The 13,592-nt window shown below is 36.4% G+C and overlaps 1 protein-coding gene across 2 annotated transcripts in view; it reads right to left on the minus strand.

Moving 5' to 3' along the window:
* Nucleotides 1-1,857: 1,857 nt before the first annotated feature.
* The window catches only part of LOC100889752 (coiled-coil domain-containing protein 102A), a 48,118-nt gene continuing 36,383 nt past the window's right edge, over nucleotides 1,858-13,592 (minus strand). For both annotated transcript variants that reach the window (XM_011668152.2, XM_030975121.1), the window contains 5 exons: nucleotides 11,173-11,289; nucleotides 9,873-10,082; nucleotides 6,037-6,207; nucleotides 4,700-4,803; nucleotides 1,858-3,475 (listed from right to left, as the gene is read on the minus strand). In XM_011668152.2, the coding sequence (XP_011666454.2) occupies nucleotides 3,376-3,475; nucleotides 4,700-4,803; nucleotides 6,037-6,207; nucleotides 9,873-10,082; nucleotides 11,173-11,289 (702 nt within the window). In that variant the 3' untranslated portion in view covers nucleotides 1,858-3,375. The remainder of the gene's footprint in view (nucleotides 3,476-4,699; nucleotides 4,804-6,036; nucleotides 6,208-9,872; nucleotides 10,083-11,172; nucleotides 11,290-13,592) is intronic.

Below are 13,592 nucleotides of genomic sequence, written 5' to 3' on the forward strand. Positions count from 1 at the left end.
AAGATCTCTCCTATTAAGTTAAATGCCCGATTTCTTTCCAGTCGTTGTTTCTTTTTTGTTCACAAATGCTTTCGGACACTAGCAGGACTTTCTCCTACAAAATGAAGTTAAACACAACAAAGGGTTTAATGTCAAACTCATTAAAAATAACGAGTCACTAATAAACTTGTGAGATGATTAAAGACTGTAGGATCTAAATAAAGGCCTTTCAGATTTCAAATTACACATGATCACAGCCCTGGTATTAACAAATAAATGAAACAATTCTGTCCTATCACACAGAGAACAGTCAAGGTGGGTAAGAGAGAATACATTGTTTTCAAGGTACAGATTGGACACACATAATGTTTGATTTAGCTTAAATACACTTATTTTTACTCGATCAAAACTCAAGTAAGAAATAATAACAAAAATGTTAAATAATAATCATATTTGCATGTACTTACTTAATGACAGAATGATCTAGAATGTCCTTAACAAAAAAAAGATTGTAAGAAAAATAATGTCTCTGGCATCATCGCAGAGGCATAAAAATAAAATTGTAGCATTTCTATTATATTTCAAATTAATAAGCATTGGATACATACTACATTGTATTTCTCATGGAAGTCTAATGTTCTGTCTGATTTGGAGTAAGACAGACTGCTGGACTACCATATAGCCATAGTGCCAACAGGCTGTACAAAGGGTCCATGGGACACCAGGCATAACCAACCATTCTACATCACCATATACATGCATGCTAGAAGACCTCCTTTCCTATACTCTATCATGAACGTAAAAGCAGAATAAATAATAATGAATTCATCATTGGTGGAATACAGAAATTTAATCTATACACAAATGTTGTTAGGTTAAATAAATAAATAGATAAACAATAATGTTACTTTTATATAATCATGAAAAGCAAGAAGACTTGAATCTAGATACAGAGCATATCAACAAAGTTGACATGCTTCGAAAGACGAGAGGAAAAAAAATGAAAATCTATTTCAAAATGTAAATATGAGATGTAAATATGCAATATGTGAGACTTTGGTGTAATGTGACAAAGAAGAACAGTTGGGATTAAAAATGAAGGAAATATAGGAAAGGGACAGACAAGGAGAGACAGAGAGACACTGGACAGACAAACAGACAGACTCTTATATGTCTCATAACTGTACAATATATTGACAATCTGTCACAAAACTAGATGACTTTCTCCTTTAACTTTACAACTAACCATACATATATCCTATGCATGTGTTAATCTGATATTTTATTATACAATATGTCAGCTGTTATATATTTCTGTCAAGAAAATTAGTATCATATTTCTGTCAAGAAAACTAGTATTATATTTCTGTCAAGAAAACTAGTATTATATTTCTGTCAAGAAAACTACTATATTTCATGTCTTCTCAGTCTCCACATTCAATCCTTCACAGCTATAAATACATGTACACACATTCACAACTCACAAGACAATAACATATCAATTCCTTGCATTTCTTTATCAGTTATATGTACATAAAATTCCAACCCCTTAAGACAGTGGATAGCTGAATACAGTGTCATTAAACCTCTTTATTCTTTTTTTTAAAGGTGTGCTTGCAGAAAAATACAAATTCCATCATATCAACTGTTTGGAGCCAAAAGAGCATTACAGAGATAATGACCTTCTAGTTCTCTACAGACATTATACTTTGATCATGATGGCATATATATATTACAATATTTTGGCAGATTTTGGCATGATTTATGGAGAAAAATATACATTTCCGGCTAAGAAAACTTCCATTAAACAACACTGTTTACACTAAATTTATTACAAGGTAATTTTACTGGTCCAGCTGTTTGGGGGCTGTTTTTTTATTTTATAGACCTGATATACCAAGATTTTCTAATAAGAAATGATCATTTTCTAATACCAAGGAATGTTCAATTACAAGATTCCACTCTACATCGTAGATAATTTTTAAACATATTTTAGTGATGTATACAAAATTTCCCCAAAAGTTTCATCATCGACCATATGTATTCACACAAATGAATAAATCTAAGGGATAAATTCTTGAGTATTTAGATGAAATGATTGATGTCTTTAAGTACTCGGTTTAAAAGTAGGAGATGTCTCGTTAATAAGTGAAAATCTTGTTAATGGTTCACTTTCCCACTTGTATCCTACTTAATAATTGGTTAATGAATTATAGATCCTTTAAATTGCATCCTGACCGCCTAAAACTTGACGTCATTCATTCAAAGGTACATTTAAGGTGAAAATATTAAGAATGCATATCTGAATATTTTTCTTTTACATAGTTCACATTTTGAGCATAACAAGAATAATTGCTATAGAATGAATGAATGAAACATAAAATACGTAATTTTAATGTGATACCTAGAATTGTGCTACTCATTTGTTTTTAAATAAAATGCAGAGTGGACTTCTTAAAGGCATTCCATATCAATTCTACAAGTAGAATAAGAGTTGTACTCCATCAATTCATGACTGTTGTATTCACAATCCAAAATCCATATATTTTTTAACCTTCCCTTTATGGTATATATGGCAGATACATGCCCAGAAAGCAACAAAAGGGAGAACTATTTTTTTCTCCGTTCGCAGATCTACAAAGCACCTTCAACTTTTGCACAAATGAAACTTAAACAAAATAGCTGCTGTTGTAGAACATATCCAGACCGATAATCTTCCACCATTGATTTGATGAAACCTTATCTCAATAGATAGTCCTTGCAACATACTCCTAAGAACCGATACGAATGAAAACTGTGACATGGAAAAAATATCTTGGAATCAAGAGGAATGTGGAATTGGAATTAGTTTTGGTCTACACGACGGAAATTGTTGGTGGAAATATGATAGTGGAGAATGTGTTTATAGAGTCATAGAATTGTAGTCACTACTACCAGTAATTTTAAGGGTCGGGATGAATAAGCAGGCCCCAGTATGAACACATATACTGTTCAGGTTCCTGTTTCTGATCAGTCTGAATAGGAGTCATTATTACTTGTTCCAGTCATCTTGGGGATTAAAGGGAGTGTAGCATGACGAGGCTATGTGTTTTTCCTGTATCCTGTCTCTGGGCTAACTGGGTATAATACGACTATGGACGACGCGACCGCAGCAATCACGTACGTGCAACATACTCGAAACCGAAGGGTGAGGAGAACTGCGGTCTGTTTCGCGTACACTGACCATGTAGAGATTAAGTCGCTGACTACCGTTAATCAAGTCCATTCGTTTACGTGCGGAAGTCCAAAAGAAGTCGTAGATGGTGTTAACTATTATTTGCCAAGCTACACTCTCTTTAAAGTCACGATTCTTAGCCAAGAAGCCTCCAGTTTGATGAAGCAGATTCCAGATCCTGATCAGTCTGAACAGGAGTCCTGATCACTTTTACTGGCAGCCATTTTGAGAGTTGACATTCTTTTCTTAGCAATCCCAACGTTTGAAGTCTGAGTACGTAGTCTAAGAGAAGAAAGAAATGAATACATAAAACAAAGATACAAATTATTATTATTAAACTGAATGAATAAATACAACAAACAACTTTGAATAAAACACAGTCATCCATTATCCTGAAGTGCAATATACAAGCACATTATCTATTAAAATGTGCAATTATTGTTACTACCGTGAAATTGTTTGTGACCATATCAATAAAGTCCATTCACAGATTTCACAAAGGTGTCATGAAAATTCTCTATGTTTAATCAATTTCCAATGAAATAAAACATAAAATGTTACTCGCAGGTAGGTATGGAAAAGGTGTATGAGTAACAAAGAAAGCACAGGAGCTGCCTAATAAGAGAAGCATACGGTGGGGTATAAAAATCAAATTATGACAAACTAAAGACATGACTGGCGCCCTCATGTGCTGGCAGGGAAGACAAATGTTGATGAGTTTGATGATTTTTTTTTTATAAATAAGACTTTCTATCTATTTGTTAGAAATTTAAGACATGATTTCCATCAAGCCTGCAGATTGCATTAAAAAATGAAAAAAAGGTCAACTAACTGCAGAGGTTTGGTCATATAAGGTAACCTAATGCAACACACACACACCTACACACAAAATTACCAATTCCATATAAAGCCATTCAAAGAAACTATCTGTGCATGGGCAGATAAATACAAATACTGGATTCTCATGAAAGTTATGTAACCATTCTTCCTTTATGCATCAGTGGTGCATTGTATGATAAACAAGTCATGGTATTCTTTTCAAGAGGGCAAACAAAAGGTACAGTATTCATGAGTGAAAGATCTGTGGATATTTGGGGGTCATTTGTACAAGTGAAGTGCTTTCTCTGAAGTGGCTTATTCAACAGGCAATTTTCGTAATGTAACCAAATTTAATAAACATAAGTCTTTATGAGGTGCCTCAATACAAATTATTTCATTCACCTAATAAGAATAAGTATTTCAATAGTCAGAATGCAAATTGCGTATATTAAGTGTTGCTAGGTAGGTCATGGCCTTTTAATTCAATTACAAGGACACACCTATTCTTTTCCTTTTATCATCTTGGTTGATAATACAGTGTGATATGATACTAGTCTAAAATCTAGAAACTATGTTATCAACAGCATGATATCAAATTAAGTATCAATACCGGTAATAACACTTTTCGTGAGACTTTTCCCGAGTTTCCAAATAAAAGAAATGGTATGACATGTTGAGTTTTCTCACCTGTTTTGTAGATGGTCTATTTGAAGGGTTAGGTTCTCATTCTGCTGTAAGGTCTCATCTAGGTTCCTCTGAAGCTTCTTCACAAAGTTAATCCTCTCATCCACCTGAGCATCATGAGAAAGACAAGATAAAAGAGAAAGACAAAAATAAGGAGAGTTGTAATGAAAGTGACATAAGTATTTAAATATATGGAGATTTATATGTTTACATCTGCAAGGAATTATATGAAAAAACAGGATACGGCGCAGTAGATAAATAGAGAAATGCGAGAAAGAGAGAGAAATAGAGAGAAAGAGAAAGACAGAGAGATAGAGAAAGAAAAAGAGAGGGAGAGAGAGAGAGAGAGATATGATATATTGACACAAATATCAGGTAGAAAGAGGTATACAGAATCAGAAGAAGAGACAGTATAAAGAGAAAAACAGTTGGTCAATAAGAATAGATATAAATGAAAAAGAAAGGATTTTGGTGGAATAAAAGTCAGACAAAAACAAACACTCAGAAAGGGTCATTATATTAGTCTGCAATTTCAATTGATGTTTAGTCTTCCCAACCAATTTCTCATTCTTTGTAGCCAAGCTTATCATTGTTCTCCAAGAACCGATTGTAATACTCATTTATTGACAAAGATGTCACATGCAGACTCCCTTTAGAGTAGCTGAAATGGAACAATAAATGTTCAAAAGGTCATGGGATATATTTGGTGTGCACCCTTTCAAAGAATCCATCTGTGTCTAGTTTTAAAATAGATCTTGAAACCATGATAAATTTTGTAGACATTTGGAAAACAATGACAAGATAGACAGGAAGTTATTCTTTGAATACTTTCAGTACCTAAAAACCAGGGTACTAACAGAACTTTTGGTACAGTAGGATTTGTATACATTCTGGCTGAATTGTTTATTTTGTTTTACCTGACTGCTAAGAAAGCATGTATATGCTTGTAAGTAGGCAACCAAGGGACCAACGGCTTTTGATCCTCTCCAAGGGTCTTGATAACGAGGATTAATACCCTACCAAAAGGCACCAGCGCATCAACTTGGTTTCAAGCCAGGGACCTCCCGGTTAGGAGACCACTGCTCTACCATTGAGCCATCTTCCCTCCTGTGAATTGCATCTCTGATATCTTTTTGCTACCAGAAGAATCATTCTATTTTGAAGGTGCTGCAGTGTTCATAGACGACTTACCTTATCCTCTCTCCTTGCCAAATCTGTCTTAAGTTCATTCTCTCCTATTTCTAGTGTCTCAAAGACAACTATCCTCAAGCTGTAACCAAACAAACAACCCAAACAATTACCATCCTGTCTGAATTTCCTAAAACCTTTCAACATCTTACCTCATCCTCTCTCCTTGCTAAATCTCTTTTAAGTTCATCCACCCTGACTCTGAGTTTCTTGACGTCTTCTTCATGTTGTTGACACCTGGTGGTGGTATGGTCCAGCTCAGCAAGCTTGTCTGTCAGCTGCTTCTTCATCTTGTTATGGTTGTGCTTCAATTCTGTCAACTCCTACAAAGAACAAAGTATGAAACCTTTCTTAGCTATTGTTGAAACAAGGTATAACATTTTGCATGTACAGTCTAACCTGCTTTGGTGATCACCTGTCTACAAAGACCACATTTTTTGTTTCCCTTGAAAAATGTTTCTCTTTGAAACATGTACTATAGGACCCTGTTCATAAAGAACACCTGCCTTAAAGGCCGCTTTTCTTGTCTCCCTTGGGTAGTCTTTATAGACAGGTTACACTGTATTTTATTCTCAGTAAATTGATGAACATGATGCAGGAAAATAGCTCTTCATCTAATGATCATTGCTCAGCTCTGTCAGCTCCTTCAAACACTTCTTTTTTTCCATTTGCCCCTGGGGTGGGGGGTTGCAAGGGGATGCCCCTATATCTTCTCAACGTCTACTCTTTGTTGAAGCCTCCCTCTCTTCTCTTTTAATACTCCTTCCTCCCCCTATCTTAATTCTGCCAGATCTTCTACTAGTATCCATATGTTCTTTAATTCTAACAATACTACTCCAAGCATTATTCATCTGCATGCTCTTACATACTCCCCAGGGAGTGGAGAATGCACATACATTGTGTGCGGGTAAGCCCTACTCCGATGCCGGGGTAAGCCCTGCTCCGATGCCGGGGTAATCAAATATCTGTAAAGCGCTTAGGCACATCGTTGTATCAATGTATTGGGTGCTTTATAAAAGCGGAATATTATTATCGTTCTTATTACTCCAAAATGATATTCCTTTAACATGAATATATAGCCCCAACTGTAAACTTAAATCCACTTTTATTTCCTTAAAAGGAAAACCTTTTGACAGAATGTGAAATAACTCTAAAAGATTCATATCCAGACCACCCACCTAGTATATCACAATATATGATTGATGTATAATGATCTTTGAACACATGGTTGATTACCAGTAATTACAGAGTAGTAAGTGTTTCTGATTTAGGTTAAGCAGCTGCTCTAGACAAGATGTAACATTGCCATGAACAGCGGAATGAAACTTAATCATGACTTCTGTGTCAGACCTAACAATCACACAGAGTCAAAGAGCTTCACAGCAGTGACTACATGTTGTAGTGCCAAGCAATACACTGACAGAAGGTCACATAAATACATCATGTGCACCATCTTCTTTCCTAAGACAGCATTTTTAAAGCTTTACATTACTCTGGGTTTCATGGGCTCTCTCATCTAGTACCAGATCTGAGAGCTCTATCAGTGCCAAAGGAGACAAAAGTGCTGCAATTTTAATCTTGTGTTTGACACAATTGGATTAAGAAATTGCCTTTATCTATGACAGGGTTCGACTGTGATGGTTGGTCCAAAGAATCACTGTATGCATACCATGAGAAGGGGGCCAAACGTTAATATTTCAGAAAAGATATCTTCTAATCTGGGTATTTTCTATTTGACACAAAAGGATATTATTTTTTTGGCTTGAAATGAGTCCCCCCCCCCCCCCCCCCCACAAAAATAGATATAAAGTGTAGGAATGACTTTGGACTGAGCGCATAACTCTCCCTCTCAGTTAGAGGTTGAGAGATTGTGTATTGACTCTATACTTCAGACTCATTTCCACTCAGCTTCATCTACAAAGAAGTACATGTTGATCCTTTCAGGCTACCTATCTGAATATCTAGGTTTCCAAGAGTCACGAAGCCTGTCTAAATATACCATGACACAGCAGTCTTTGCTCTTCAAACCTAATCGCATCGCAGAGGGGAAACACCCAATCGTAGGTATGGTATCCTGGAAACCAAGTCTACACCTGTGGGCGATTAATTCAGTCTGCGGTTTGTTTCCGAGACCTTTCCTCACTTGGGAACATTCATGTTACAACACAACTACGCCCCTACATGATAAAGCGCACTTTCTGGACACTACTGATTTAGTCTGTGGTCTGTTTCCTAGACTTTCCTCACTTGGGAACATTCATGTTACAACACAACTACGCCCCTAAGTTACGCACAAATTCTGGACACTACAGATCTGGTTCACTTCATGGAAACCCCTTAATTATCCAAGTCCTTTTCCATGAGTCTGCAGTACAGGAATGTCTTCTTAAGCATTCTGACATTCTCATGCCAACTTTTAAAAATTATTTTTATCAGAGCTTCATTTTTAAATTGGAAAAACGAGTGTTCTTATTTCTATCCCCTTTTAAAGCTTTACAAATGATGATAATGCTGTATTAATACTTAGACATTTGGAAGAATTTGAGAGAGATTTTTTGTCTATATTTAAATGCATAGTGGCAATACAAGGAAACTCTTTATAGAGTTATTAATCTAGATATTGTTGAAGTTTAGGGTGATTAAATCATTATCAATTGACCAGGGTCTTCATAAAGTTATTTGGATCAGGATATCAATGTAAAGGATATATAGTCTATACAAAGCAAAGAGAAAACTGGATGTTCAATTGTGGAGCAAGGTAAATGAGGATTAACTAGTACACCAGGGTACTAGGGCACAGACATGGTTCTGAACCGCAAACCTCCCATTCTCAGGATCACTCATCTATCCACAGGGCTCTTCTTCTGTTTCCTAAACTATAAAATCTTGAAAAAAAAGAATGTAAAATCTCTGCATTGTAGAATACCCTGATCACATGACAGACAAGAATCAAACAACAGCTGATTGTGTGCTATAACCACGTGGGTGGTAATTAAGATGTAATCTCTATTATTTCCTAGTTATTAACTTGGCAACGCAGCTGCAGATTTCAGCCCAAGGTTAAGTGAGACAATCAAATTAGCACAAGTTTGTGTTTGGATTGATTGGATTTCCTTTCCCAGCTCCTATTTAACAGGCCTGGGTTTAGGAGAAAGAGGATACAGAAATGCAGATTTGCAGAACCTGAGCACAAATCATGTCTCTTTTTGAAACATGATTGCCCTCTATTCTCATGCTTATCTTAATTGTCTCCTAATATAATGTAATTGGCGGACCTTTACTGTAAATGATGGCGGCAGAAAACATAAAGTATGATTTATAATAATCTTGGATATTTTATATAGCCCACATATCCCACATGCAAGGTGCTCAAGGCACTCCCATATTACCACAGCCCTGCTAGGCTACTGATTTTGGTGCTCACATCATTAACAGAATTCCTTTTTACTGGTACCCATTAAACACCTAGTTGGAGCGTGGCGAATGTAGATTAATGTCTTGCCAAAGGACATTAGCGCCAGAGGGGACTGCCACTAGTTACTCTAACCATTCCTGGAATTTGTTTCTCAAGGGACGTACGAATCGTGGTCACAAATCTACAGAATTTACCTTTTTTGATAGTTCATTATTGAAGGAAAAAATATTATCTAAATATCATAATTGAGAGACCAGTGATGAGAGCAACCAGTGGCATGAAAGGCCTGCCATAGTCCAACTTAAAGTTGATCTTAGTTTTTGTGAAACACTACGTATCTGTAGTTGGTTTGCAGGCTAAAAACATTGTCAGTCCTAATGCCACACTTCCAAATTATCCAGAATATTTTTCAAAATTCTTATTTTATTTTGCTATTGTTTTTAAAAGTCAAATTTAGCTTGTGCTGCGATTTGGAAGTGTGGCATTAGGACCGATAATGTTTTTAGCCTGCAAACCAACTACAGGTGGGGTATGTTTCACCGGCTCCACCGGTCTCCTGGCACCCTTCCTTACCGCAGTCTTGGCCTTGAGATCCTCCTGGGTGTTCTTGATGGTATTCTCCATCTCAAGGGTCGTCTGTTTGCTCCTGATGGAGATGGTCTCCCTCAGATCCTCAATCTCAGATCTCTGCTTCTTGTTCTCCCGCTCCAGGTTCAGCTTCTCAGTCTCCAGCCGCTCCCTCTTCCCCCATTCCGCTGCATTCTCAGCCTGGAGCCTCTCCAGCTATTAAGGAAGGGAATGAAAAACAACTCTGGGATGTCAGTTTGTAGTTGGTTTAACCCAGAGAGAATGGCAATACACCATGGTGGAAAGAGGGTCATTAACAATGAGACTCATGCAATGATGCTCCTCTTGGCAATCCAGCCTTACCCTGACTCTGGGAAATTATCAAATCTTGGAATTATAGCCACCTGATATGAAGTTTTTTTTTAAAGAAGTAAGGTATTTTATAATATTCTCACTCCTAAGCCATCCAAGGTAATGACATAAAGCAGAAAACAATTAGCCATAGAGCAAAGCTACACTTTTGCAGATTTAATATAGGGCATGCAACCGCATTCCTCCGTTCTAAAATCACTGTCTACATCTCTTACCTGTTACTTTGTTAGGGTTTTTACACATGACAGTCTTAACACTCGACTATTCTATGATCTTTTTTTCCTTGATGTTTGACACTTGTATTTATGGTTCCATACTATCTCACTTTACCGTACTCATCCGAGTTCTGGGCTCCGTTTCATAAAGCTTTTTAATCAATGAAAACTGCCAAAGATCTATGACAAATCTGCTCACAGTCAATCAAATGCAAGGATTCTAGTAGCTTATAACAATTACCATATCTTGTTAGTGATAAGACATTTTATGAAACAGGGCCTTGATCAGTGTTCATTTAAACTACCATAATTAAGCTTCTAAGGATGTTCATCTTATAATAGTAGTGCTACCCCCATTTTCTCTTTTTCCTAGGTTAAAAAACACCACACCATACTGCAGCCATAGCAGTCCACTTTGGTCAAATGTTAACAGTGGGGCTGAACCACCATCACCCCCTTCCATAATAAAAACTTCAAAATCACAGCTTGTCATACACATCCCTTGTACAGTGAAACCTGTCTATAAAGACCACCCAAGGGAGACAAGAAAAGTGGTCTTTATGGGCAGGTTGTCTTGATGTACAGGTTCCTTTAGTACGTTTTTCAATGAGAAACCATTGTCAAGGAAAACAAAAAATGTGGTCTTTGTAGACAGGTGGTCTTTCTATAAAGGTGGTCACTAGAGCAGGTTTGACTGTATTTCTTTAAGAGTACCGTACCTCTTTACGTAGAGCACCGAGCCTCTTATCCATGTGATTCCTAGAGCTTGCTTCATCTTCCAGGTCATTGATGATTCTACCGAGCTCCTGCTGGTGGGACGTCTTCAACAGTTGCACCTGGTAGTAGAGTCAAAGAAAATGAAACATGAGATATTCATGTATTCTTGATTTCCCCTATACAGTGTGAGTCAAAAAAAAGTTTACACCTAGAAAATTCGATTTTGCACTCTCGCAAACAATGCCTCCTGTTCATCCAAGCGTAAACACATACCACACAAAAATGATACCAAACGATTTGGGATAAAACACTCTTTCATAAGATGTATAATAGTTTACTGTCCATAGATGATTTTAAAAATAATTAGCAATTTTCTAGGTGTAATTTTTTTTTGACTCACCCTATACACACCTACTGATGAGGAGCAGTAGTAATCATGACTCATGAGTCACACTCTGTAGGTAGTGATTACAAGCTTTATTACCTTACATTTTTGTGCTCATAACTCGGCCAATGACATTTTCTATCAAACTTGTTGGCACATTTAATATCTTTGGTACTCAGTTTCAGTGTTGTTTGATACCATTAGAATCCTCTTCTCTATATACCATATTAAAAGTCAAGATTACTTGTAAATGTTGCATATTAAAGGTGAATGACAAATTTTATTCAAGTTTTTCATCCATTTTACTTAATTAAGAACAGCTTTCTTGAAGCATGCTCTGTATAGTTGAACTTTTACTGGTGGGGTAGCGTCTTAGAGTTGTACATGTAAGTCCCTGTTTTCCATCAGAGAATGAAACTGAATGGACATGCACTGAATGACATGAGGATAGACTGTTTAGATTGAGCTCTCCCTTTTGTACATGAGTAAACAGCAGCCATGATCTCTGACAGCATAATACAAACAAATGCATCCACTTGGATGGTTTCATGGTGGAAGGCATCAACATGTACACAGTATAGAAGAAGAATTAACGATGTTTCTTATCCTTTATCGTAAAATAAAGAATTTGTTATCTCTCTTTTGTTCGTTCTTCATCTGATTCTAAAGATTTCACATTATTCGGCTGATTATATCAACAACCACGACTATAAATATGCACACCAATTATATCAACAAAACTCACATAGCTTCCATTCCAAGAAGAAAGTTAAATAAACATGTCATATTACGCTATTACAAAAAGCGCCTACGGCCGTACAATGGTAGCTGCGGCCATGAAATTCTCAGAATATGTAGATGTGAAATATAACTTCCAAACAAGAATAGCAAATTGGTTGATTTTAGTCAAGAAACATTGTGTTATAGCTTAATTAATATCTTGACCTTGAGAGGGAGCTATACAACAAAAAGAGTGTATTATTTACAATTTCATAACTTTAAACTCGATTTCAACCGCGACAACGATCACTGAATATTGAAGGATCGCATACCGGGTATGCTTCCAATATGTTCATTTGAACCAAATTCATGACCCCATACCAAAACTTTGTATTACCTTTAATATTATATACAGTTATACAGCTTAAATAATTATTCATATCCCTTTTAAATTTGATATTTTTATGCTTTTCGTAAATCAAGAATAGAAGATGGACTGGTTGAAATAGGGCCCTTGTAGAATTCTTTTATATGTATAAAGCTATAATATGTCACATTCTCAAGAATCCTAAATCAGGACCAATCAACTTTTTAAATTATTTATTATAATCATTTATTTGGCATTTCAAACATACAATAGAAGGTACAATAGAATGGCACATAGGAAACAAAGTATGAAAGAATAAAATTGGCTTCCCCTGCTGCACCTCTTGAAGTTGCCAGGAAGAAAAAAAAAAGGAATGTGAAATTCCTATAAGCTGCAATTCTTTTCTTCTGACTCCGACTTCACATACTAAAGAAATCACAGAACTTGGTACGGCCGGGTATGAATAATTCAGTTGTGAACTGTATATAACCTTTGTATAATTATTTTCCTTCATACTAAGATGGTTGGTAAGATTTCCTTGTCGAAGGTTACTTTTCTCTCATAAACCAATCTACACAGGTCTATGTCTGGCTGGATGCAAGCGAGACATGGACAGTAACCCTTGAGTCACGTTACAGTCCGACTGCATCACATTCATGTATGTGCAGTTCGCTGGGATGAGTAATACCGGTAACTTGAGAACATCATGCCTCTTCTTCTCCCCCACCTGCCATCCATCCATCCATTCAAAACCCTCATCTTCCTTTACATGCACACACCAACAAAACCCAAGTGGCTCATGAAAATCGAGGATCGACAATTTAGGAAAACCATGAGAACTGGCAAATGCTCGTGTATCACCTTACGCGTCTTGACTGGCCTTGTCAATGTAAACAAAAGTAACTGACAGTCTCGTCAGAGTCCTTGATGATTTGCCGTGAAACCTTAGA

This window comes from Strongylocentrotus purpuratus, unplaced genomic scaffold (assembly GCF_000002235.5).
Source record: "Strongylocentrotus purpuratus isolate Spur 01 unplaced genomic scaffold, Spur_5.0 spur5_scaffold_8, whole genome shotgun sequence".
Taxonomy (NCBI): Eukaryota; Metazoa; Echinodermata; class Echinoidea; order Camarodonta; family Strongylocentrotidae; genus Strongylocentrotus; species Strongylocentrotus purpuratus.